General features: G+C 38.1%; 5 protein-coding genes across 7 annotated transcripts; 4 read left to right on the top strand and 1 right to left on the bottom strand.

The window, feature by feature from the left end:
- The first annotated feature begins 465 nt into the window (after positions 1 to 465).
- Positions 466 to 5,905, top strand: ints10 (integrator complex subunit 10). 2 transcript variants are annotated; one of them, XM_033974179.2, is made up of 18 exons: positions 469 to 898; positions 1,008 to 1,075; positions 1,184 to 1,287; positions 1,358 to 1,497; positions 1,580 to 1,661; positions 1,752 to 1,892; positions 2,582 to 2,753; positions 2,928 to 3,097; positions 3,179 to 3,318; positions 3,401 to 3,554; positions 3,656 to 3,738; positions 3,845 to 4,000; positions 4,073 to 4,181; positions 4,268 to 4,347; positions 4,435 to 4,597; positions 4,696 to 4,789; positions 5,056 to 5,124; positions 5,525 to 5,905. In XM_033974179.2, exons 1-18 carry the CDS (start codon positions 770 to 772, stop codon positions 5,679 to 5,681), a joined length of 2,211 nt encoding a protein of 736 aa, XP_033830070.1. In that variant the 5' UTR covers positions 469 to 769; the 3' UTR covers positions 5,682 to 5,905. The 2 variants fall into 2 exon arrangements, with proteins under 2 accessions (XP_033830071.1, XP_033830070.1); XM_033974180.2 differs by lacking the exon at positions 5,056 to 5,124 and having other exon boundaries at positions 466 to 898.
- A 210-nt stretch (positions 5,906 to 6,115) lies between these two features.
- Positions 6,116 to 8,886, bottom strand: tlr1 (toll-like receptor 1). Of its 2 annotated transcripts, XM_055224860.1 has the most exons (3): positions 8,813 to 8,886; positions 7,967 to 8,544; positions 7,796 to 7,884 (listed from the first exon to the last, which is right to left on the bottom strand). In XM_055224860.1, exons 2-3 carry the CDS (start codon positions 8,532 to 8,534, stop codon positions 7,874 to 7,876), a joined length of 579 nt encoding a protein of 192 aa, XP_055080835.1. In that variant the 5' UTR covers positions 8,535 to 8,544; positions 8,813 to 8,886; the 3' UTR covers positions 7,796 to 7,873. The 2 variants fall into 2 exon arrangements, with proteins under 2 accessions (XP_033830595.1, XP_055080835.1); XM_033974704.2 differs by having other exon boundaries at positions 6,116 to 8,544.
- A 1,273-nt stretch (positions 8,887 to 10,159) lies between these two features.
- On the top strand, positions 10,160 to 16,368 carry klb (klotho beta). The gene is made up of 6 exons (XM_033973968.2): positions 10,160 to 11,056; positions 11,910 to 12,417; positions 12,960 to 13,228; positions 13,792 to 14,048; positions 14,245 to 15,152; positions 15,664 to 16,368. The coding sequence occupies exons 1-6, from the start codon at positions 10,313 to 10,315 to the stop codon at positions 16,107 to 16,109; spliced, it is 3,132 nt and encodes a 1,043-aa protein (XP_033829859.1). The 5' UTR covers positions 10,160 to 10,312; the 3' UTR covers positions 16,110 to 16,368.
- A 251-nt stretch (positions 16,369 to 16,619) lies between these two features.
- ube2ka (ubiquitin-conjugating enzyme E2Ka (UBC1 homolog, yeast)) lies at positions 16,620 to 20,095 on the top strand. The gene is made up of 7 exons (XM_033973970.2): positions 16,620 to 16,980; positions 17,505 to 17,598; positions 17,716 to 17,774; positions 17,880 to 17,962; positions 18,038 to 18,137; positions 18,306 to 18,434; positions 18,520 to 20,095. The coding sequence occupies exons 1-7, from the start codon at positions 16,918 to 16,920 to the stop codon at positions 18,592 to 18,594; spliced, it is 603 nt and encodes a 200-aa protein (XP_033829861.1). The 5' UTR covers positions 16,620 to 16,917; the 3' UTR covers positions 18,595 to 20,095.
- Positions 20,096 to 20,911: 816 nt separating this feature from the next.
- LOC117377524 (neuronal acetylcholine receptor subunit alpha-9-II) lies at positions 20,912 to 25,385 on the top strand. The gene is made up of 6 exons (XM_033973969.2): positions 20,912 to 20,933; positions 21,494 to 21,639; positions 22,541 to 22,695; positions 22,990 to 23,170; positions 23,721 to 24,072; positions 24,625 to 25,385. Exons 1-6 carry the CDS (start codon positions 20,912 to 20,914, stop codon positions 25,383 to 25,385), a joined length of 1,617 nt encoding a protein of 538 aa, XP_033829860.2.

Genomic DNA, 25,385 nt, shown 5'->3' with positions numbered 1-25,385 from the left:
ATCTATTTTTTTTTAATTTTTTTTTTATTTTCATAAACTTAGAAAAATACAGATGTGGTAAACACCAGGCCCATTTGCATATTTTGCCTGCATTACAGATTACAGCATAAACTATTTATTTAACATTCATGTTATGGCTAGCTATGGGAATTTGCCTCTGGAGGATTATATACAAGGATAAAGCATAAAGATAAGGTAAATTGGCTAATAAATATAAATAAATACAGAAAACATAATAATTTTTTTTTCGCCCCCTCATCATGTAATCTGGACCTCCCAATGCATGAAAATTCTCTGGAGCCGCCACTGCATAACTGTGCCGTATGTATGCTCGTATAAAGCACAATATCAAAGACGAAGAAAACTTACAGCCACATCTGTAATGTGTGGACTTCTCATTAATCTATTAAAATGGAAGTTTTTTTCTCACACGACCAAAGAATGTAAACGTCAATCAAGCGACCTGACGTCATCAACACGCGTCCGGAGAGTCGGTAAATAAAGCGTTCAGTTGTTCTACAGTTTGTAGGTTTTTAGTTATAATTGTACTTTGGATAGGTGATTTGTTGTTTTTTTTTGTTTTAATAGAATATTATAGACTTTGCATGTAAACCTTTATTTTATAAGGCGCTAAAGCTAGCGCCAGCGACAAAAACGGTGCAAAATTTATTGTGCCTGGTGAATAGCGGCTATTGGCAAAACACCTGCGCCGAAAGAAAGGAAGATTTATGAGGTATTACTTTTCACTGACAATCAAAAACATTTGGTCATGTCAGCGCAAAAGGACTGCGAGTTTTTGGTCAAAAGAGCTCGTGAGTTGGTCTCAGATGATCCTTGTGCGGCCAAAGCCTGGCTCATCACAGCCAGGACTCTGTACCCAGCAGACTTCAACATACAGGTGACCCTGAACCTTACTCTCTAGTACAAAACACAAAGATCATTACATTAATTAAAAGAGTCTTCTCTTGAAAGTGATCTATTGAAATAGGTTTTTCCTCTCTTCTCAGTATGAAATGTACACAATTGAAAGAAATGCAGAGAAGACATCTTCTGCTGGAAGGTTACTGTATGATATGTAAGTTTTTCTTTCACATACATTCAGGGTTTTGTTTGTTATTTGAAACAACCTTGAAACCCTGAAATAATCTTGTAATGTAATTTTTAATATTCTTTACGTTTCTAGGTTTATTAACTTTCCTGAACAGCCTATAGTTTGGCGGGAGATCAGTGTCATCACAGCAGCTCTACGAAGTGACTCCCAGGATAAGCACACACAGTTCCTGCGAGGTGAGATAAATTGTTGTATGTGTTATGTTATGTTCTTATCCATGCAATTTTTAATTTGATTGATTTTTAGGGCTTTTTGAGACACTTCCTGCCCGTGTTCAATGTGAAATGCTCTTAAAAGCCACAGAGCAGTGTTTTAACACTTTGGAGAAAGCAGAAATGCTGTTGCTTCTTCTAAAGCGATTCCCTGAGTCTGTCGTCCAACATGGGGTTTGTAATGACCACATACACGTTACTGTATAGTGAATTGTGCGTTATAACACTTACTAATGACATAATTTTATTCTGTCAGGTCAATCTTGGGGAAACATTGTTGGAAGCTGAGGTGTCAGAGAATGTGGAAACTCCTGTTAATTGCTTTAGAAAACTTTTTGGTAAATGAAAAACAGTGTTTATTTTCTTAATGTCTTATTGTAACTATCTTATTAGTTTAATGACTTCAATGGTTTGTTATTCACTTTTAGTTTGTGATGTCCTTCCCTTGGTTATCAACAACATGGACATGCGTTTGCCAGCTAGCCTAATGCAAAAATATATGTTGAAAGCTGCAGAGTTTTATATTGGTTATGTTACACGGGGACCTTCACCTGATGCTCCTATACAAGGTAAATTAGATCACTGGCAGTCACATTAAAATGGTCATATAACATCTATTTTCTTTTTTTTTGTTTTTTTTGAAGAACACCCAGTGACATAGAAACACATACAATATTTACAGCTTACTATTTACAGAGAAAGTTGTGTTGATGTGTAAAAGTGTTTGGGGGGGAGTACAGTACGGTACCTGCATTATTCTGTCTTGGTTGGTTTTCTTTGTAAATATGTGTGTGTGGGGGGGGGGGGGGGGTGTGTGTGAGTGTATGAGTGTGTGTGCGGAGATAAAGAAGTAATACTAATAATATTAATAATAAAAGTAAAGATAACGATAACAGGTTTTATTATTGCTGTCATACTCAGTGTTGGTCAATATTGCTCTATGTTAGTTTTGTGGTCCTAATGGTGGTATTGGGTATTTAGATTTAAATGTAAAATGTGTGTGCATGCGTGTCCTGTACAATGCATTAAAAGAGGCAAGGTTTTGGTGAGCCCGCACTCAAGGGGCAGTACCCCCTAGCAACGCGCCCATTCCTTGCTAACCCTAATCCTTTTATGTATTTGTTGTCAATTATTATTATTCTTGATTAATAATTAATTTATTATGATTAATAATTGTTATTATTGTATATTTATATATATATATTATATATGTGTGTATATTTAAATTAAATTTAAATATAACATCTATTTTCCACAGGGGCTCAGGATGGATCTCTAAAATCCCCTTCTATGTCTCGTGGATCACAGCGTTATGTGATTGATGGCCTTTCAGAAAAGTCCTCTGTTGTTTCTGAACCATGGGAAAAGCTGTTGGACATCCTGTCTGTTGTGGGCACGCGGTGTGAGTGGCAGGGAGACAAAGGACAGAGGTACTTCCAATCCAGTTTTCAGTATATGGCAAAAACAATTGTATCCCAGTTTTTTTGCATTGGAGAGAAAAGCACTGAATCGTGAGAGAACAATTACAAATTAATTTCATATTTTATTTTATTATCGCACACCACTACTTTAATCTTTGTAACTGTTTGTTATGTCTCTACCAGAAGTTACGTGGACATGCTACACAGAGTAAAGGAGTTGTGTCGGTACTTACCTGGTTTGGAAGGCGAGACTCTGTCACGGTGTTGCAGTCAGGTGGTCATTTGTGCAGCACTGGTCCTTTTGCGCAGTGCTTTCCTCTATGTCTCCGCAGTGCAACCGGCATTGTTCCAAGGTCTGTTTCTATTGTAGTGTATCATTTATTTTACTATGCCATTTAATGCTAGATGAACTTAACCTTATGTTATTGTTACAGGTGTTAATGGGATGAGTTCTGGACCATGGATTCTTGTGGAGGATTTGAGCTCTGTGTATAATGATATAGAGGTGGAGAGAGGAGCTTTGAAACACGCACATAAGAAACGTAAACTTGCAGATGGGAGAGAGAAGACGATGGTAACAATTCGTGCAAATGCTAAGCTTGTTACATACTCATGTTTTTGAGTCATGATGGTGTTTGACTTAAATCTCATTATAGAGCTCAGATGATGAAGAAGGCTTGGGAAAGGGCCGTGGGCGACATATTGTAGTTAACAAGACTGAAATGCCTGGCTGGTCAGAAACACTCGAGAGCTTTAGAACAGCAAGAGAGAGCTGGGACCTTCTTCACTCACATGAGGCCTTAGAGACCGGTAAACGTCTACAAAATCTCCTTGATAAAGATGAACATTTCTACTCATACACTCTTTAAATTAGGTGTATTTCATTTACTAACACTCTTGTATTTTCACAGAATTTAAAAAGATTTGTGCTGCATGGAAAACGGAGAGCTGGATGTGGTTCAGAATATTCCTCACTGACATGATAATATATCAGGTGAAAAAACACATTTTTCTTTATATATATATTCATATACAAGAATTGTGCAATAAAAATTTAAGAAAACTTACAAATAATGTGTTTTTAAATTATTGACCTGTAGGGCCAGTACCGTAAAGCTCTCTCCAGCTTGCACCAGATGGCAGCAGTACAGCAGCCTCAGCCGGGGCAGCAGAGCCCCTCGGGACAGGCCAGTCTAGAGCACCACAGGGCTCTGATTCAACAGGCCTCCTGTCACTATGCACTGGGAGAGTACAGGGTATGTACGCAGATAGCTTACTGTTACGTTACATATAGATTATTTTTACATGATGTTTACTATATTATTCAGATGGCCTGTGACAAACTATTAGATGTGGTTAGTGGACTGGTACCCCCAAATTATGAACAGACTAAAAGTTCAGAAGACTCAGGCCGCCTCAAGGTCAAATCAAGAAAAGGTCAATTTTACAACTTACGAAACATCCTAAGCATCAACTTTTTATTCTTTTATCAATAGACTATCTCTTTTTTTTTCCACAATTAGGCAATGACCTAAGATTACTGCCATGCACCAGCAAAGCCATCCTACCCTTTTGCCTACAGCTGATGTTGGCATGTTTCAAGGTACTTAAATGTGCAAAATATATAATTGAATATGAGTGATTTACACTTCACCCGTGTTAGACCTTGATTTTAATTTTTGCCTTCTAGCTCCGAGCTTTTGCAGAAAGCCATGATGACTTGTCCCTTGGTCATGTGATAGTTCTTCTGCAGTATGACTGGCCACAAGGCGAAAGCCTGTTCCTCAAAGCAGTGGATAAGATCTGCCAGCAAGGCAGTTTCCAATATGAGAATTTCTTCAATTATGTCACCAGTATCCTTAACAATCTGAATGCATCTCTTTGCATTATTACTTAAAAAAAAAAAAAAAATTCTAAGATGTAGATTTCCTTAACCCATACTTTTTGTGAGACATCGACATGTTAGAGGAGTTTGCTTACCTGCGCACACCTGAAGGAGGAAGGATCCAACTTGAGCTGCTGCCCAACCAGGGCATGTTGATTAAGTAAGTTTATTCACAGGTAACACTGCTCTTTGGCATTGTTCAGTTGACTCTGCACACTCCCGTTCAGTTGGTGTGATTTTATGAATACTGTGATATAGGTTAAAAATCAAGGCCTGTGAGGAACATACTATGAACTGAAATGTTTTTGGAGGGGGCGTTAAAATGAGTAGGGGTTTGATGTAAAACAAAATCCATCTTTCTGTCTTGTGAAAGTAGAGACAGTTGACTTCTCCCTCACTGAGTTGTTGAATGTTGCTGTCCCTCAGGAACCCTAGTCCCGCCCTGGGGGTGGAGTTAAATACTCTTCTGCTCCAAGGGGTACAGACGATGGACAGGTACCCCAGGCCCCTCCTCCCACAGTCCCCTCCCGCACCAGTCACCTCTCCTCCATCCCCAACACCAAGGCTTGTCATCCCCCAGTTTGATTTGAAACATCAAGAGTTAGCCATTCTATGATTTCCTGTTGAGTTTGTTTATTTTAGCATCTGCCTGTCTTTTTGTTGTCATCATCTTTGTTCTATCAAGGTTCTGTGAATCATTTTTGCCATTTAATTTGTATATTTGTTTCATTTAGTTTCTGTGCAACTCTTGTTACTGGCTGTTTTCATTCAGTTTAGTGTGTCACAGTACAACATTGTGAAAGAGATCCTCGGCATATTGTTGTCTATTAGAAATATTCTTTTAAAACACCACTCCTCACTTTTGTTTTGTCTGTGTTTGTGTGCACTCTTGCAGACATCACACAGTCACGCGAGGAATCACTAAAGGAGTAAAAGAAGATTTTCGTTTGGCCATGGAGCGCCAAGTGTCTCGCTGCGGAGAGAATCTGCTAAATGTGCTGCACCGATTCTGCATCAACGAGAAGATCATCATCATACAGTCTCTTCCTTGACAAATGCAGAAATCCCCACCAAATTTTCAACTTTTTAATATCAGTGACAGGTTTCAAGATGCACTTAACATTCTCTGCTTCAAATCACTGATAATTCTATTTATCATCCACTGTCAGTGAACTATATATGTAACATCGGTTTTCATATCTTCAATACTCAACACTGTATTTGTCATAAAAAATGCATTTTTGTCTTTTGAAAGTAAACTTTAATGGTTTTGTATAAAAATGTATTTGATTATTTATTTATATATATATATATATATATATATATATATATATATATATATATATATATATATATATATAATTATAAACACATTTAGTGTACATCATAACAGTCCATTTTCAGCATTTATTGTGAATGAAATCTTTTTACATGCAAGTTAAGGCAAATTGGGCCTAGTGTTGCCCAAAAACATGTTACCCAATTATTATTTATCTATTTTTTTACTCTCCAAGTCACTCCTCAAGTTCTGTAGCAGGTGCGCTGGGTATATTTGACTGCAATGCTGCTCGAAGATTGGCCCAAAACAGCCTCTGCTTGGCCTTCTCCTGTGGCCACTCTAAGTAGGTGTGTCTTCTCATCATGGACTTCAGCTGGTGGTACTTGGATGGTATCAGATATTCCGGCAAGGGCTCCAGCAAAACCAATACAACACTGTCCGGTCCACGTGCTTGTCTCTGGTGTGTTGCAAAGTACAGTTCATAATGGCACCACTCACTCTTCACAAAATGAGCAGAAAGAACAAAAACTGATCTTCGGCTTTTTTGCACACAGTTCATGATATTGTCAATAATTGTTCTCCCTGGCATAAAATGTTTCTCATGATGGCAAATTCTTAACTCTGACAGATTAGGAAGCATTGAGTCGTGTACCCATTCTGCATTATGTTGACTGAAAGAAGCAAAAGCATGAAATTCAACACCCACTAGGTCCTCTATTGGTATATTCTGTCTTCTTGCTCTATGCTTCGCTCTTGTCCACTGTAATATCATCCCCATATACCAGGGCACATCAAAATGGTGGCATGCAACCACTATTGCTATAATTGTGAAGATAGCCGGGCATAATATGGTAGCAGCTAGGAGGCCGGTGTTGCAAGAAATTTCAGGTATTGATGCATCTCTCAGTGTGGTGTTTCTCAGTTTTTCAGGATACAGACAGTAGTAGCCTGATGGCCAGTTTAAGATGTTTACTTTTGTTCCGTTTCTTTCAGATTTCATCCCAAGGTTTCTGAATTGACGCAAAGAACAAATGCAAGTGAAGGGGTTATGACTAATGTCTAAGATGTTTAACAGTGGACAGCTTTCCAGTTTCTGTACAGATGGGGCATGCAGTGAATTTGACTTAAGAAGAAGTGTATTCAGCATAGGGAATCCCTTGCATACGGGTAAGTCACGCAGCCTATTGCTATTGAGGTTTATAGATACAAGATTTTGAAATTTTATAACTGTTGAGGGCACCACAGAAACCTGATTATTTTCCAGGTCTATAATCTTTATGTGTTTTGGCATACAATTGAATACATTCTCAGTCAGACTGTTGGAAGACAGGATCATAGTAGTGATATTTGGAGACCAGAGACACTCCTCAAATCCATCATAGACCAAAGAGTTCTGGCTAACATCTAGTTTCTCTAGTGAAATCATATATTGTATGCGTTTGCTAATTATCTGGAAATTTTTTAAATTGTTGTCAACTAAATTCAGTGTTTTTACATTTCTCAAATTCTTGCACTCAATGATTTTTTCATCAACGACTCTGTAAAATATACTGTCTGACAGAGCACAGTAGGAGAAGTTGAGATGCTGGATTGGACTTGGTGACTTGGGGCATGTCATATGAATGATTGAAGTCTCAACGATTTCCAGTTTGAGGACAGGAATGTTGATTAAAAAGTTGTAAACTGCATCTTGTGAGAAAAAGACGGACCTCACCTCTGCTCTTCTACCTGACATGGTTCTAACATTGGATACATTTATCACTGGAGTGTCCGATTGAGGCAAATCTGTTAATGCAACATCAGAGAAGGTAACATGTAAAGTTGATGTTTGCAAGACAGCATTCACATAGTTGGTGAAGTCTTTCCACTTAATCACAAAATTTGAAAGATACAAAGAAGTGGTGTAGATTTGTTTTGTTGCGCTTAATATATCATTTAATATTTGAAAGCCTTGTGTCACATTTGTCAACTCCACTCTGTGAAAAAAAGAGAGGGCATCAGACACCAAATCATGATGAATTTGTTGAGTTTTAAGGAAGGATATCTCAAGTTTTTCACTTTGAACATCTTGTAAGCTTTTGTCTTCATAGTCAAATTCCTGTCCAACATACAGAAACATTTCCACTAATTTAAGTTCTGAAATGTGCATAAAATCATCTCTTCTAATTTGCTTAGCTTCAATAGTCAGTCTTTCCAAATTCTTCAGCCCTCTAAATTCCTCTCCAAGAGTCATATTGATAAACTGGTTTTGGTCCAAATGTAGTACCAGGAGGTTTCCAGTATGCTGTAGATATTTCTGGTCTTCTAGGTTTGTCAGTTTGTTGTGAGAAAGATCCAGTTTTTGAAGCAACAATGTGTTCATAAATGCCTCTGGATCAATAGTTTCCAAGATATTCCATGACATGTTCAGGAACTTAAGCTGTGTAGTATCTCTGAAATCTCCTCCATGCAGTTGTCTGATGTGGTTGCAGGAAAGGTCTAAGTACTCAACTGTGTGCGGTAGGTCTCTCGGGACAAAGGAGAGGTTTTTGTTTGAGAGATCCACAAATTGGTCTGAACTTGAAGCACCGTGATGAAGTTTTACCAACATGGAAACCGCACAGAAGAGTACAGTGATGTACCACATGTTTCTCCCACTAAAGGTAAGTAAACGTAAAAATGAAACAATGAGTCAATAACTATAATTCTGCTAACATTAGATGTATAAATTATAGACATTTTACACATTGGCTTTGACCTAAATTTGTCCTACACCAAAAAACAACCCTACACTGACTGTCCATAGATAAAAAATATTACTCCTATAATAAATACAAATCCACCATGAGCCATGTTTCTTTAACAAGAATGCGATCCAAATTATCATGGTAAAACTCCAAACTGAAATGTATAAGAAAAACTTACCCAGTGAATGTCTTGGATATGAGAACTGGTTGTGTGCTAAATGCAGTCTGTATGTTGATAATGCCAGGCACTTTGGGGAGAAGCCTTCAGTGCACATCCTCTTTTCACTTCTCTTTCATAACTGAAAATGTACTGTCTGAAACCACCCAACCACACGAATTGTGTATCTACATGCAATAACTCTGAAACAATAACTCTGAAACAATTTGGTATTAGTTTCACGTTTATATTATTACCAGACTTAGATGAGTGTGTTTGGGAACGAAAAAAAAGAGGAAGTCTGCCTACTCTACCAGGTGTAATTTCCTGACGTTTGTTCTCTCTGGCTGATAAATGAGGATCCTAATGCAGTTTACCTTTTGCCTTGGAGCAGACTTTGCCCAGAGCCACTACAATGTTGCTTCACCTTTTTAAACTATTGAGGGTAATGACATAAATGTTCTTTTAGTGCAATAAGATGACCTGCTTTGGTGAAAAACAAGTGCGATCATTGTGAGACCAGATGTACCAATCCCAACCAGCATGGGCTCCTTCCCGGCAGTGATATCTGTTGCCAGGTTGTGCCTTTACAAAAGAGCAGAGCTTAATCAAATAAGGACCTAGGAACTGGTGTCACTGTTCCCCTTGGGAGTGGTATTATTATATTGCAAAGATGCATCAGCTGAATATAATGAAATCAAGTTGAATTGCTTCATTGAAATGATATTGCACTTTGAAAAATATTACAAACACAAATGGATTTCACAAAATAACAACAAATAAACAATGTTATATTACCCTATGAAAAAGTACAATATAAAAAGGTTGAAAATATGCTTATATTTGGTCCCTAAAGCTATCTGCAAACTACACTGGCATTAAAGCATTGGTTAACAGTGTACTTTATTTCCCCCAAAGGCAAATTTTAGGTTTTCTATAGGAAAATTTCACTCTACTAGTGTGCAGTGATATATATTATATATAGTATATTATCAATGATATATGTTATATTATGTTGAATATTTTAAATTCCTGTCCAGAAGTACTTAGTATGGGTTTTTTGTCGCAGCTGTAGAGGCAACATCATCAGCCAAGATCAGAGTTCAAGGTAATAATTGACACATGATCCTCCTTTGAGGAAATCAGCATGTTTATTCACCTGTAAATGTGTTGTCTTTTGAGTTTTAACAGAATTTAAATTATTTTTGTTTCAATTACAATATTATTCACAAATGCAAAATATGATGCCAGATTATAGGCTATTATTATATTATATGACTTTACTGTTTTCAAGTGGACAGCAAGGGCGCATATCTGGTAAGGAGGGGCCAGAGTACAGCGAGGAGAGATAGTGACGTTTCATGAGTTCAGATGGACACTGTTACACCTCAGGCTTCACATTCTTATTGTTTTGGTCTACTCTTCCACTATGGATCTCTCATGTTTAGCTATCGGATTTACAACTTCAGTTTCCGACACCATTCGTCCCGCTCCAGAAGATATTTGACAAAGTGATTCATTATGCTGACCCATTCTTTCAACTCCATACACCTATGCTTTTTCCTGCTTTTACTGGTGTGTGGATGGAGCCGGACAACTTGTGCTCCCGGGGAGGGCTGGAAAATTTGGCAACAGCAAAAACCGGATCATATCTTACAAGACCAACTTTTTCTACATGACAATTTTCCCACTGATTTCCTTTGGGCAACTGGGACATCTGCTTTTCAAACAGAAGGAGCCTGGGAGCAAGATGGGAAAGGCATCTCCATTTGGGACAATTTCACTCATTCCCGATTTGGTGGCACTGCGGACATTGCAAGTGACAGCTATCTACACTGGGAAGAAGATGTCAAAGCACTAACATTTTTAGGCGTAAAGGCATATACATTTTCGCTATCCTGGCCTAGACTTTTTCCAGATGGGAGCGCCCAAAATAAACCTAATTTGCCAGCTGTAAGACACTACAATCGCCTTATAGACAAACTGTTGGAAAACAAGATTGAGCCCATTGTAACTCTGTATCACTGGGACCTGCCACAAGTGTTGCAGGAACAATATGGAGGATGGAGAAATGAAACCTTAATTGAACTTTTTGAAGAATATGCTTCATTCTGTTTTCAAATGTTTGGAGATAAAGTCAAATATTGGCTGACGATGCATAATCCGTATTTAATGGCTGTGCAGGGATATGGTACAGGTATTCATGCACCTGGAGAGACTGGAGGGGATTTAAGTGCTCTGAAAGTTGCACACAATATGATTAAGGTGAGCAAAACAACACCAGAAAATAGAACTTTAAACCTCAAATATTGTCATTCAATACATTTTGCAACCAGCCATGTCTTTAAGGTCAAGATGGTAAACCAAATGCAATTTCCTTTTATTGTGTTCTATTATGTTGCAATAACGTTAGAAGAGGATCCAATACATGTGATTATTGAACATGTACAAACAAAACAAAAATATGCACAATATTCATTAATTTCTTGTTTCAAATATACTTTAAGTCATGTTTTATTTTGAAGGATTCTCTGATCAGTAAACACGGCACTTAAAGGCAATGAGGTCGAAGTCCACCACATCAACAGAAATGCGTTGCACACTATGTTATATGACAGGAAGTCATAGAGATATGGCTTATTAGTAATAACACCAACACAAGATGGTGAATGTATGAACGACAACAAGCTGATGGCATGAGCAAACAGTCATGGGGCCTTATAATTATGACAGTGGGCAGGAGAATTAACTGTATATCAGGCTTGTTCTTGTATTTAAATGATATCAATGGTAATGTTTACTAGCACACCATAAATATGCATGTGTTGATAATGGAAATCATGCAAAAAAAGGGCCCAAAGGCAAAACATATTGTATTTTATTTATTTAATCGTGAAAATGCAAAAAAGTGAAAATAGAAAATTCTAAAGATAAAGTTGGGTTATTTTAAAATTATAATACTTCAAAAATCTAATATAAAATACAATGGTTATTCCAATTACAGTTATCCACTATTTAACTGACAAGTCACACCAGTTGTTTTTGATGATCAATAATTGTCCATGTAAATGTACCCAAAGTAAAATATCTTCTGTGTATCTGACTTCTGCTTTTCTAGGCACATGCCGGAGCTTGGCACAAGTATAACACCTATTTCCGTCCACATCAGAGGGGGGCGGTGTCCATTGTTCTGGGTTCCCACTGGGTCGAGCCCCAAACACCCACAGAGGCAAATGTTGAACTTTGCCAGAAGTCAATGGAGGCTGTTCTGGGCTGGTTTGCTAATCCTATATTTGGAGATGGTGACTATCCATTATCTCTTAAGTCAAAACATGGCACTGCTCTTCCCACTTTTACTGAAGATGAGAAGTTGTGGGTGAGAAACACTGCAGACTTTTTTGCTTTGTCCTTTGGCCCTAAAAATCTGCGTTTGGGGCGAACCCTGGCCGAGTATGGGCAAAGCGTGACTCCAGACCTGAGAAGAGTCCTGATATGGATCAAACTACAGTATGAAGACCCTCTTGTGCTGGTGGCTGAGGCGGGCTGGTTCTCTGATGCCAGTGAAACAACAGAGAACACTGTGGCCTTATACTTGATGAAAAGATTTGTCAACCAGGTCCTGCAAGGTGAGAGGGTATAGAAACCTCTTAAAGGTACTTATGTAACTTTTCTGGTGAAGTGTCCACTGCCTGCTTGTCTCTATATTGTTGGTCTACTGTTTGTTTGTCTCAATATGTTATTTCGTTACCTGAAGGTTCCACAGTATGGCCTTAAACTTACCTGTTTCCTTGAAGACAAGCAGATAAGGCCACCAGGTCAAGTTTCAGGTCAGATCTTTGGAATGGGGAAAGCAAACTTATGTTTTTGTGTATTTTTAGCAATAAAAACATACTTAGTTGAATAAATAGAAAGATACACTTAATGATAAACTGTGGAGCATTCCAAGCAAAATAACATTTCTATGGAGACAATCGGCTGGAGTAAAAAGTTACATAGGTGTAGACATAATATATATTGTAGTTCCTGTACAATGCAAATGACAAGACAAATAAAAAGGAGCATGGAACAAAATAACACAAATGAAAAAGCACTGTTAGGTAGGCCTATGCAAAATGAGGGGCAGGTGGTACAAATAAATCTTCAACATTTATCGTGTTTTTTGTTGCAGCCATTAAGTTTGATGGAGTCCATGTGATTGGCTACACAGCCTGGTCTCTCCTGGATGGATTTGAATGGGACTATGGTTATGATATAAGGCGAGGACTTTTCTACATTGACTTCTCTGAGCCCAAGCGAAACAGGAGACCCAAAACATCTGCACTCTACTTCAGGGAGATTATTGCTCAAAATGGTTTCCCCCAAGACAAAACCTCTCCAGAGATCAAGGGACATTTTCCATGCAGTTTTCATTGGGGAATTGCAGATCCAACTTTACAAGTGAGTATAACTATATAATATGTCTCTCACATATTAAAAATGAACTTTATGGGGAGTACTCACATTTACTCAATTACATTTACTTTGGAAACTTTTTAATAAAACCGTGTTTTAGAAATCATACTCCTACTCCTACTCGGGTGATATATTTTACAATGTACCAGTTCTCATACTTAAGTAAAAGTTTTTGTTTCTCTTCCCACTGTGAGTATGGGTAATTCCAGAATTGACAAAAGTTTGGATATCTGTGAAATGATTTGAACATTCTAGCACTGCTACTTCAAATATAATTTTTGATTAATGTGGTCTATCCTTTGAAAATACCAAATTTTGTGCACAATTTAATATTTTGTCTTTCCAATTACATTAACTTCAAATTATTAAAAAAAGATATTGGGCCCTGGGCACTTCCCCAAATACTTTTTCACTCTTATTTTCTTAAACCACTACTTGTACTTTTAATTGATTTTTATTTTTTTTTATTTTTTAAATAACAGTACTACTTAAGCTCAATTCTTGGGTGCTCTCACCACCTCTGACTTTATGTACTTATGTTGTTGTAGGTCCACTTCCACCCCTTCTCCCCTCAGTTCACCGACCCACAGCTGTACATGTGGAACATATCTGGAGATGGGACCTTACTCCCTGTCCCAGGAGTGAGGCTCCAAACAAGACCCTCCCAGTGCACCAGTTATTTGGCCATTCGAAGTCATCTACATCTTTTTGCATCCACCGGGGCATCTCACTATAGATTTGCCCTGAACTGGTCTCTAATTTTACCCAAAGGTGACCTGTCAAATGTGAACACGGATGTACTAAGGTATGAACACACATTATGTCTTCATTACGTATGTTACTGGGTGGGATTACATATGAGCAGTATGTAAAGACAAAATTAAAAATAAAATATTGCAATAACATTAGTACTACATTCTAAATAGTGGAAAATCACATTACATTTTCCTAGTGTGCATGTGGTAATAATGTTGTGTGCTTTTATGTTTTTTTTCCTTTAGGTATTACCGCTGTATATTGTCTGAGCTCACAAAGATGAACTTGAAGGCTGTTGTTGTCCTGTACTACCCCTCACACAGCGCTCCTAACTGGGGTCTCCCTGCGCCTCTGCATGCCTCTGGGGGCTGGCTCAACTACAGCACAGTAGAGGCTTTTCGGGACTATGCTTCACTTTGTTATAAAGAGCTGGGTGCATGGGTTCAATACTGGATCACAATCAATGAACCGAACAGACTTATAGATGTGTACAATAGAGGCACGGACAAACATCAAGCAGCACATAACCTGCTTCTGTCTCACTCAAAAGCGTGGAGATTATATGAAGAGAAATACTCAGCACAACAGAGAGGATTGGTGTCATTGGCTCTGCATGCAGACTGGGCTGAGCCTGCCAATCCATTTCTGCAGTCCAATACTGAAGCTGCGCAAAGATTTCTTGTATTTGAACTAGCCCGATTTCTAGACCCTCTACTTGGGAATAAACACAAGAAACAACAAGACGGAACGGACTATCCGAATGAAATAAAGACATTTTTAGAACAAACAGGTTTTCAAGAATCTCCCCTTCCCAATTTTACTGAAATAGAAAAGAATGAACTTAAAGGAGCATTGGGGTTTATTGCCTTAAATCACTTTACAACACGTTTAGTCTCTCCTTATCCCTCAAAGCAGCCCAGACCAGCTCCGAATTATAACTGCAGGACCCTAACTGATCCTACTTGGGTTACATCAAAGCAGGGGCAAGCGATGGTCCCATGGGGGTTGAGAAGAGTTTTGAACTGGGTGACCCAAAGATATGGAAGAGATTTGCCCATCATTGTCACTGCCAGTGGGATAGATGACCAGGCTGCTGTGGATGATAAATTCAGACAGTACTATATCAAGAGCTATTTACAGGAGGCTTTAAAAGGTAAGGCTCACATTCACACGTTTTTATGAGTGTATATTTCCTACAATAAAGTCAGAGGAAATGAGGGACTTTGGACCATAAATACAGTAGCAAAGGGACAACCTTATGACAAAATGCAGATAGCATGTTAACAAGGGGCAGTTAGATACAATCATCTGAATATGATTATTGTCCACTAGTCAGTGGCCATCTGCTTTGTAAAAGTTTCAATATGTGGCCTGGGGTCAAAAAAAGTCTGGACATCTCTCATCTAGATGTTTATGTATGCTTTTGCTAGAAAAGGTACTGACTTTTTAAATTCATAACTATGCAAATGAATAATTAATAAAATATTGTCTTTGTGCCAACATTTTAGGGTGATTCTTCTAACACATGAGCCATATTTTCTTTTTTGTTTTTGGTATTTTATCAGGGAATACATTTAGTATATAGTAGGCCTACATTCAGTCAACAATATGTAACTTGTACATTTTAGTCGTGTAAAATATATCTCTTGTTTCTTTGTCTCTAGCTCACCATATAGATGGAGTCAACATACAGGGCTTTTACGTGTGGAGGTTAGAAGATCGACAATTTCCTCATTTTGGCCTGTTCACCTCCGCCTCTCACCAATCTAAAGCCAAGGTCTCTGTATCTATTTATAAAGACATTATCACTCAAAGGGGATTCCCAGAGAGTGCTACTATTGAAATGTGTCAATTGAATGAGCAGCAGGAAGTCTGTTCTGTTTGTGTGTGGATGCATCAAAACAAGGTGATGCTAGTCTTTGCAGGATGTGTCATAATCACTGTAGTTATGTTGGTCCTGCTTATAATATTTATTTTATTGACAAAAACAAACTCTGTGAGATGCAGAAGGGCACCAAAGAGCTGGAAAAAGAAAATACACACTGTACCACCACGTGTTTTTATAAGTAGGATTCATAGTGGCAGGAATAGTAGGAAAAATGTGGTGTAAGCAAAGCATTATGTGTTGGTCTACTTGCTCCATCAGTATCCATATTGTTCAAACTTATTTTAGTTGATCATTTTAGCAGCTGTATATTAATGTTCATGTATATATGTCTATGTATTTTTTTATTATTATTATTTGATTTAATTTGTGGGTGATTTCTGAAATATTCTGAATATTGTTCTATTGGTGTATAGTGAAATTCTGTGAAGCAACATTGCCCTCTACTGTTTTTTGAGGATATGTAATCATAATTTAATCATAATTTAATCATAATTTAAAGAAAAATGGCAGTGCATGATTGATTTGTGATATTTGTGTAATTATTAAATGCTTTATTGTTCCAAAAAATAAAATACTATAGCCATGTGTCAAATTCTTTACAAGGTGTAATGTTTAATGCATTGGCTGCATTATCATAGCATAATTTCATCCGTGTTGCTTCATGATTTAGTGAGCATGAACAATTCTGTTAGAGTAATTAATACAGCAGCCAATGGAAACAGGGCTTGAAGATGGCAATACAGATCACATGACCCCTCTCATCCAGACTGCATGCAGGTTGGCATTAAAATGTTTTCCGATCCACCAACCTTTGTTTCGTTTCGGTTTTGAGATGACACGTTTACAGTGAGTCGCTTTTACGCGTAGATAGAGTGGGATAATAAACTGTAAAAGAAGAGCTGGAGGAGAGCATCAGAGCAGCTGTTGTTTTGAGGTCTATCACAAAGTGCAGAGCTAACTGTCAGCAGCTAGGTTAGGTTAGCAGTCACCAGGTCCAGGGAGGCCCCAAGCCCACTCAGCACGGGGAATCATGGCCAACATCGCAGTCCAGAGGATAAAACGTGAATTCAAAGAGGTCCTCAAAAGCGAAGAGGTACGTGGTGGTGATAAATGGAAATGCTGCAGTCTGTGTTTTTGCTTTATCAGAAGTGGCACTGGTTTAGCTGCGCGTTGCTAATCAACACTGTTGGAATCAGCTAGCTGTTGACTGTCCTCATATTATGCCTTAGCATTATTTTGACATAAAGCTACAGTTGCTGTAATGGCATACGTATATTTTTTATCAATAATATCAGAAATAATTTACTTAAATAATTAAACCGGGGCTGATATTACAACGTAAACACTCTGTGTCCTCCATAGCTGAAGCTAACTGTGTTAGCCTCACCACATAGTTTCATTCTTGAAAATGTTTACAGACTATATTAATCCACTGTAGGTTGTAACCTCGCCTCATATTGTGCACAATTAAACTAAACTTGTTTGCACTGAATGCAACAAGTCCAGGTCAAGTTTGGCTAACGTGGCCATGGGGGTGTCAACTTTTGCTGCATTGGCATGTTTGAGTTTGACAGTCCCAGCTCTTCAGTGTGCCTGTGATTTCTTTTATCTCCACAGACGAGCAAAAACCAGATTAAAGTTGACCTGGTTGATGAAAACTTTACAGAACTAAAAGGAGAGATAGCAGGGCCCCCAGACACACCTTATGAAGGTAAGTGACCTGCTTATCCAGGATTGCATGGGATTTACAAAAATTCAAGGGATTTTCTGTGCCTTTATTTTATTTTGTTAGTCAGATGCTTAAACTGTTTCCACTGTATTTCTCCAGGAGGGCGATTTCAACTAGAAATTAAAATTCCAGAAACGTATCCTTTTAATCCACCAAAGGTAAGCACTAATTGTAAATAATAATTGCCTGCAGCTCAAATTGTCTCAGATATTCTTTATATAAATCTACAGCTCCTTTAAACAGTTTTTAACCATGCATTTCAGGTGCGGTTTATCACAAAGATTTGGCATCCCAACATCAGTTCAGTCACCGGTGCAATATGTCTTGACATCCTAAAAGATCAGTGGTTAGTAGAAATGTTTTATAACTGCATTTAAAAAAGCTATTATTTTAAGATATGCTTTTCCTTTTTATTCTTCAGGGCAGCAGCAATGACATTAAGGACAGTCCTCCTGTCGCTACAAGCCTTAATGGCTGCTGCAGAACCAGATGATCCTCAAGATGCCGTGGTAGCCAACCAGGTGGGTTAGCATGAGCTTCATTGTATTTTTTGACTTAGGACAGAGTTTTAATGCCTTTTTATAACCACTACTACTATTTTTTTTTATGCAGTTGACTCAGCACATTTTTGTTGTTAATTTTTATTTGTTGTAAATGTAGTCACTGGCTGCGTTATTTTATCTCCATAGTATAAGCAGAACCCAGAGATGTTTAAACAAACAGCAAGGCTTTGGTCTCACGTCTACGCTGGTGCCCCCGTCTCTAGTCCAGAGTATACATGCAAAATAGACAAACTGTGTGCCATGGGCTTTGAAAAAGTAAGCTGCTTTTCATTTCTTTACTTGTATACCATATTCTCTTCTGCATAATAATTTATTTTTATTTATAATTTATTTTTCCCAGAATGCAGTGATAGTGGCATTGTCATCAAAGTCCTGGGATGTGGAGACAGCAACAGAGCTACTGCTGAACAACTGAGTTTGGATCTGCTCCTCAATACTCCTATTTCTCCTGATCTCATTACACTCGCCCAGAGCCTGCGCCAAACCCACTGTCCAAAAGGTCCTATATTATGCATTATAGGCTTTTAAATCTTTGTACAGCCTAGCTTCGGTACTGCATGTAGTTTAACTTGATGTATATGTATGGGAAACAAGTCAAATAACATCCCTTCTCAAATGTCTATACAAAACACCAGTAGAGGGTGCAAGGACTCAATCTCTTTGTGCACAATAGAGTAATGGAATTGAAAACAAGTTCAGAACAATGGCTGTTAGTGCTAAAATTGTTTTAGCTGTATAGATAATAGATAAAGCAATTTTAGCTGCTGAACTGAGATCCAAATGTGTCTGTTTGAAAGGGAAGAGCATAGAGCACGTAGACCAGTGGAGGCAAGATAAAGAGTGGTAAGGTATGCTTTGAATGAACAAATACAATTTCAAGGGAACATAACAATATTAAAAGCTCATGATAGTCGGTTTAGCGTAATCTAGGACCTTCAAGACGTATGTCCACCTCTCATCCTTCTGTGTGTAGCATTTCCCTTTGTCCCTTCTCTGCCCCTTCTCTGCTCTTCTCCTCTCCTCTGCTCCTCTCCTTTCCTATGCTCTTATCTGCTCCGGTCTTCTAGCCCTCGCTCTCCTCTACCCCTCTCCACTGCCCCCCTCTGCTATACTGCTGTATCAGTCAGTGTTGCTCCATGAACCAATATTACCGGTTTCTTGAGGTTCATAAAACATTCCACTGAGCGCTACAATCACAAGTCAAGACACATCTGATCTCTTTATAAACAAATGCCTGATCTGAACCCCTGCCACTCCCCTGTCAGTCAGTGGCTGATTCTTGCCTATGCAGTGCATTCTATGTGAAAACCTTTTGTTTGAGAGTCAGATCATTTTGGGAGACTCTTTCCACCAAATCAAGATTTTGGCACAATGTTGGCCTGTTTTTTCAAATGTGGACAAACGAAAGGTTGAGAGAATTTCAAGAATTTAAAAAGTAACATTTTTTCATTTTAATCCAAAGGATGTATTGTCATGTTGGGTTCTCATTATGGTATACTACAGTCTTGCTCTGATATTGTAGTATTTAATTTAATAGTTCCAACCATATGACTTTAAATTCAAAATCCCCTTATTCTTTACATTCAGGAATCAACATTACTAAAAATCCTATTTGTAAATCAGGCTGATTAGTGTCACGGAGGTGTGACACAGTAGCCATAATCACCCCTTTCCACACCATGGTTTCTCCACTGTCTTTGCACACTCCTCCAGCAAAACGCCATTGTACATTATTTTCTTTTTGCCCTGTTCAAAGTGATTTTAAACATTTTTTATTTTATTTTGACTGCCTACGGGAATAAATTTGGATTCTTGTTTTTATTCTGATAAAACATAGAAAAAGGCTCAACAGTAACAAACTGTCAAACAGACAAAGTGAGATTCATCTGTAAATAAAGATATTAAGTCTGTGTAAATTAAGAAAATTCTTTGTCATTTTTGTGTTAGCTAGCCTGTGGCTTAGTCTGTCGTATTGATTAATGTAGTGTGATATATATTCAGTTAACAAAAGCTTTTACTTTGCATATATTTAAATTAAAACCTGGGCCGTGAATAACTAGATGTATAACTGCATCTATGGGGAATTGGGCTAGAATAAAATGGAACAAACCTATTTAGATGAAGAATGTGTATGCCTATTGATATATTAATCTTAGGTTTGTATTGGGCAATAGGACTGCAGGTGTTTTGCTAAAAAAAAGTAATATAAATTCTCCCTCAAACTATTCTGACACCTTTTCACTCAGACCGCTGAATATTTTTCTGTTGTGCAGTGTTTAATTAATTAGAAATGGAGGTAGCCCCTTATTGTTTAGTTTTCTAGCTAAGGTTTTCAAAAGCCTGAAAAAAGAAAACCTATTAAAAGACAAAATTTGACCTTTCCTAAAAACTTTTTAATGGGTTAGGGATTAATACCCTGACCCCTAAGCCTGAATCATTCTTAATAAACCATTAGTTACTTATGATTTTTTTTAAGCCTTTCTTCATGCTTTATTGTGGCTAATAAAAGTGTAGTTATTATTAAGTGTTATTCATCTTCTGATGAAGTCATAGTCAGTAACAGAGTGTGCACTGTTAGACAGGGTCATCTCTGCTCCATGTCTCTAGGTGTATGATTGACAGCTGAATAGGCGCTGTGTGGTGATGCGATCATCCAAGAGGTTCTGGTTTCCCTCTGTCTGCTGCTGCTACGTGATAGCCCGAGTTTTATTCCTCAGCCTCAGTCTGCAGACATGTCGACTCCCCTGCCAAGCCGTAAGAGCTGTGAAGAGCACCAAATGAAATGTTGCCTCGCTATCTACAAGATGAGTTCAATTGGGGTTGAATGGACATCATGTAGGTCTTTAACTCACTGAAACTGGACTTCTAAGTTGTCACAGCTGAAATGTGTAATATTTTCTGGAGTTTTCTGTTGATCTGCTTAATATGATCCATTTGATGTGTTTGGTACTGCTGCTTCCTGAAGGTGAGACAAACTTTTTAAATAAGAATTTTGAAACATATTTCTCTATTGTAATAGTAAAATAAATAGTAACTGCTCTTAACAAGAAAACACATGTTTTCAAGGATTTATAGATGTTAGCCTTGTGATGATTCAGCTTCCTGTTATATGCAACATTGTGAGGACTATTTCTCAGTGAAAACATATATTATTAATCCCTATGGCAAATCTCCCAATTTTACATTATTCTGAAACCCATGGATTGTTGTCTTTGTTCTAACACTTGCAATGTTCATATCTTCTCAAATAATACTTAAGTTTTTAGTTTTTTTTTCCACACATGCATTTAAATGTACAACCTTTTGTCTTGGAGCTGTTTATTCAGCGCAGGGGCAGTATGCACAGAAACTTCTAAAAGACTTGATGGAGAATTATACCAGTGACTTACGACCAGTGGAAGACACAGACAGCGCTCTCAATGTCACTTTACTTATCACCCTCTCTCAGATCAAGGACATGGTAAGGGTTAATGTATATGCTTTTTTTTTTTTTTTTTTTTTTTTTTTTTTTGTGTGTGTGTATTTATAATTATATGTGTCATAGAGCAATATTCCCAACTGAAGTATGTTTGTATTTACTTATGTTGCTGGCTACCTGGCTTATGATGCTGTTTGTATGAATGACAGCTGGACCTCCCACTGGGCCTACTGTTACTCCTCAAGATCAGGTTCCCGTTCAGGTTCAGTGCTGTGTCAGCCCCCAATGAAATACTGACTCTCAGGGGACACAGCGGAAGAACCTTGGACTAGTACATTTATTTACCCAGTGTAAAACATGCCAGGGTTGATGTCACTATGTCAAGAGAGTTTGATAAACCCACTAAAGCAATTACTGTGCATGTATTTTATTGTCTGTCTGTAACTTCATATTACTCAAGTGCTTTTTTTCAATGCATGAGTGAAGCTGGCACTGAAATCCTTCCACACGCTCCCTTCATCGGATATTAACAACACCCAATAAGACTTAGACAGACTTTACTGATCCACAAGGGAAATTACTTGGACACAGTAGCTCACACATTACAATATAATAACAAAGAGAAAAACATAGATGTTAATACACTTAAAATTTCAAAATAATCAAAGTGGCAAAATTAGCAAAAACCTTACGCCTAATGAGGCGCAGATATACAGGCATCACAGTTAAATCATATGGTGAATTGCATAACTTAAATAAATTGTTCAGTAACAAATATAATGGCAATACTATTCATAATAAAATGGTCATTAGTTTAACATTATACAAGTAGCATTAAATAGTAAATGTAAAATATATCTAGGCTATATATAGAAGGTGGTGGAGTAAGGTGAAACATTCGAAAATTTAAAAGAAAGATTAATTTAGGATTTTGTCATTTTAGGATGAACGAAACCAGGTGCTGATTGCCTACCTGTGGATCCGACAGGTGTGGCATGATGCGTACTTAAAGTGGAACAAAGACGACTACGACGGACTAGACATCATCCAGATCCCCAGCAGCCTGGTGTGGAGGCCTGACCTTGTCCTCTATAATAAGTATGCCCGTATGTCACATATACACTCACTACAATGAATAACAACTATAATACCTATTGTTTACTTTGAGTTTTTGTGTGAATATATATTGAGCATTTAATCACAGAAAGTCTTAATGGTAATAGTAACAGCTTACAAAAGGCATACAAAATAAATCTTACAGCGCATCACATGCAAATAATATGGTAAATCGCATAACTTCAAGAAATTGTTCAGTAACAAATATAATGGCAATACTATTCATAATAAAATAGTCATTAGTTTAACATTATTGTATGACCTGACTTGCTGCAGGGCTGACGATGACTTCTCTGGACCAATGGACACCAATGTTAAACTGAGATACAATGGTGAAATCACATGGGACGCTCCGGCCATCACAAAGAGCTCCTGTGTGGTGGATGTCTCCTATTTTCCATTTGACAGTCAGCAGTGTAACCTCACCTTTGGCTCCTGGACCTACAATGGTAACCAGGTATGGCCGTGGCACAAAGCTGTATTTACATAGTATTACATGTTTGATAATGCACTGTATGTAATGTATGATATTATATTATACTGTGCAAATGACTTAACTAAAATCAACAGCGCCCATTATATGCTACCAACTCTATTTGTTGTAGACTTTCCCTGTAGTCATTTTTCTGGTGGGGGTTGTCTCCATAGAGATGTTATTGGTTTGCCTGAAATGTTCCACATACATTAAATCTAAATATCTTACACATTTATTCAATTTTAGGTGTTTTTATTGCTAAGAAATTCCTTGAAAAACATTAATTCAATGTGAGTGGCGTCACCTCTTGACATATCTGACTTATTACTTGGCCTGGTTGTGTCACTTGCTTGTCTGCAGAGCATTTTTGGCGACACCATAACAACTCCACTAAAAAAATAACACAGAGAACCGTTAAAGGTGCTAGCTTTACAAGTTGCTGTTATTATTACTATTAATTCATTGACCATTGAGCTTGACACCTACTTGGAAGTTGTATTTTATTTTTCCATGTTCTGTATCAATCTTCCAGGTTGATATAACTATGGGGAATGACAGTGGGGACCTGTCAGACTTTGTGGAGAATGTTGAATGGAAGCTTTTGGGAATGCCTGCCTCTAAGAACGTCATAATGTATGGCTGCTGTCCTGACCCATACCCGGACATCACCTACACCGTCCGGCTGCAGCGCCGCTCCTCCTTCTACATCTTCAACCTGCTCCTGCCCTGTTTCCTAATCTCCTTCCTGGCTCCTCTGGGCTTTTATCTGCCTGCAGACTCTGGGGAGAAAGTCTCTTTGGGCGTCACCGTTCTCCTGGCTCTCACTGTGTTCCAGCTTGTGGTGGCCGAGAGCATGCCTCCGTCAGAGAGTGTGCCGCTAATAGGTAATTTTCATAAAGGGTGCTGTGGGATCAATACTGAGCAATATTAACTGAGCAACTATCATAATAGTAACTGCTGTAGTTAATAGATGTTTTTTTTTATAAGAATAGGAATCTGGTGTTTAGTTTTGCAAATCCAGAATGATATTGCTGTGTATTGAAGAAGTATGTATTCTGGATCCCAGGAAAGTTAGGATATGGTTCATGATCAAAACTAATAGTAATATAACTTTATAGCTTTACTATGGACTGTGTAAGCTGTGTAAACTCTATGTTTACATTTAATCTGGAACAACTGAACAGTTTCGATCCGTTTTCAGAAATGTCTGTTGGCTAGTGAGCAGAGAAAAAAAATCCAGCATCTTAAATACTCTGAATTCTGTATTACAAAATAGCCTACTAGTGACACCAATAATATGATCTATTGGAATGAGGCATTTCTCCTAAACTGGTTGTCCCCTCTGAAAGACAAAACATGTTATTTTACAGTTTTATAATCTGTCATTTTAAATACTTTAGTTGTCTAACACTGTGCAACATTTGTGTGTTAAACAGGAAAATACTACATTGCCACTATGACCATGATCACAGCCTCCACAGCCCTGACCATCTTCATCATGAACATACATTTCTGTGGAGCGGAGGCCAAGCCTGTACCTCACTGGGCCAAAGTTCTGATCATTGACTACATGTCGAAAATCTTCTTTGTTTATGAGGTGGGCGAGAACTGTGCATCACCCTCTTCAACATCCCAGAGCTCTCATTTGTCCCAAGATGACGTAACTCACCTGAACCATAGTTCCCAAACCCAGACCAATGGGAAACCAGGGAACAGTAGTAAGCAGGAAGAACAGCGTGGCCGCAGATACCCCCGGCCACAGACCCCCAAACCACAACACCATCCCAGAATAAAAACACAACACCACATCACCAGAGACGAAAGGGACTTTGCACCAGGGAAACTTGACAATCACAATGACAAAATCCTGATGGATGACTGCTGTAAAGAAGACCAAAAGTTCCCCTGCTACCTGGAGGATGGAAAGCTACATTTCTATGACGGCGAGAAGAAACATCCTTCAGTAACTTTTGGTCCATGCGTCTTTTGCACTCATGCCAGCGGATTTGCTGGCTCAGACACCAAACTTGTGCGTAATGTGGAGTATATTGCTAACTGCTACCGAGAGCAAAAGGCCACATGCGCCAAAGTGGCTGAATGGAAGAAGATTGCTAAAGTCATGGACCGCTTTTTCATGTGGATATTTTTTGTCATGGTTTTTGTCATGAGTATTATTATCATGGGCAAGGCTCCCTGA

This window comes from Periophthalmus magnuspinnatus, chromosome 10 (assembly GCF_009829125.3).
Source record: "Periophthalmus magnuspinnatus isolate fPerMag1 chromosome 10, fPerMag1.2.pri, whole genome shotgun sequence".
Classification (NCBI taxonomy): domain Eukaryota; kingdom Metazoa; phylum Chordata; class Actinopteri; order Gobiiformes; family Gobiidae; genus Periophthalmus; species Periophthalmus magnuspinnatus.
This window is presented reverse-complemented; position numbering and strand designations above follow the sequence as displayed.

Bases quoted from the DNA above. Each gene is read 5' to 3' on its own strand.
- ints10 (XM_033974179.2), top strand. From the start codon at position 770: ATGTCAGCGCAAAAGGACTGCGAGTTTTTGGTCAAAAGAGCTCGTGAG. The intron at 1,288-1,357 runs GTGAGATAAATT...ATTGATTTTTAG, and splicing joins GCACACACAGTTCCTGCGAG to GGCTTTTTGAGACACTTCCT. The intron at 3,319-3,400 runs GTAACAATTCGT...ATCTCATTATAG, and splicing joins ATGGGAGAGAGAAGACGATG to AGCTCAGATGATGAAGAAGG.
- klb (XM_033973968.2), top strand. From the start codon at position 10,313: ATGCTGACCCATTCTTTCAACTCCATACACCTATGCTTTTTCCTGCTT. The intron at 13,229-13,791 runs GTGAGTATAACT...ATGTTGTTGTAG, and splicing joins TTGCAGATCCAACTTTACAA to GTCCACTTCCACCCCTTCTC. The intron at 14,049-14,244 runs GTATGAACACAC...TTTTTCCTTTAG, and splicing joins GTGAACACGGATGTACTAAG to GTATTACCGCTGTATATTGT.
- ube2ka (XM_033973970.2), top strand. From the start codon at position 16,918: ATGGCCAACATCGCAGTCCAGAGGATAAAACGTGAATTCAAAGAGGTC. The intron at 17,775-17,879 runs GTAAGCACTAAT...CATGCATTTCAG, and splicing joins ATCCTTTTAATCCACCAAAG to GTGCGGTTTATCACAAAGAT. The intron at 17,963-18,037 runs GTTAGTAGAAAT...TTTATTCTTCAG, and splicing joins GACATCCTAAAAGATCAGTG to GGCAGCAGCAATGACATTAA.
- tlr1 (XM_033974704.2), bottom strand. From the start codon at position 8,534: ATGTGGTACATCACTGTACTCTTCTGTGCGGTTTCCATGTTGGTAAAA.
- LOC117377524 (XM_033973969.2), top strand. From the start codon at position 20,912: ATGTCGACTCCCCTGCCAAGCC. The intron at 20,934-21,493 runs GTAAGAGCTGTG...TTTGTCTTGGAG, and splicing joins GTCGACTCCCCTGCCAAGCC to CTGTTTATTCAGCGCAGGGG. The intron at 24,073-24,624 runs GTAATTTTCATA...TGTGTTAAACAG, and splicing joins AGAGAGTGTGCCGCTAATAG to GAAAATACTACATTGCCACT.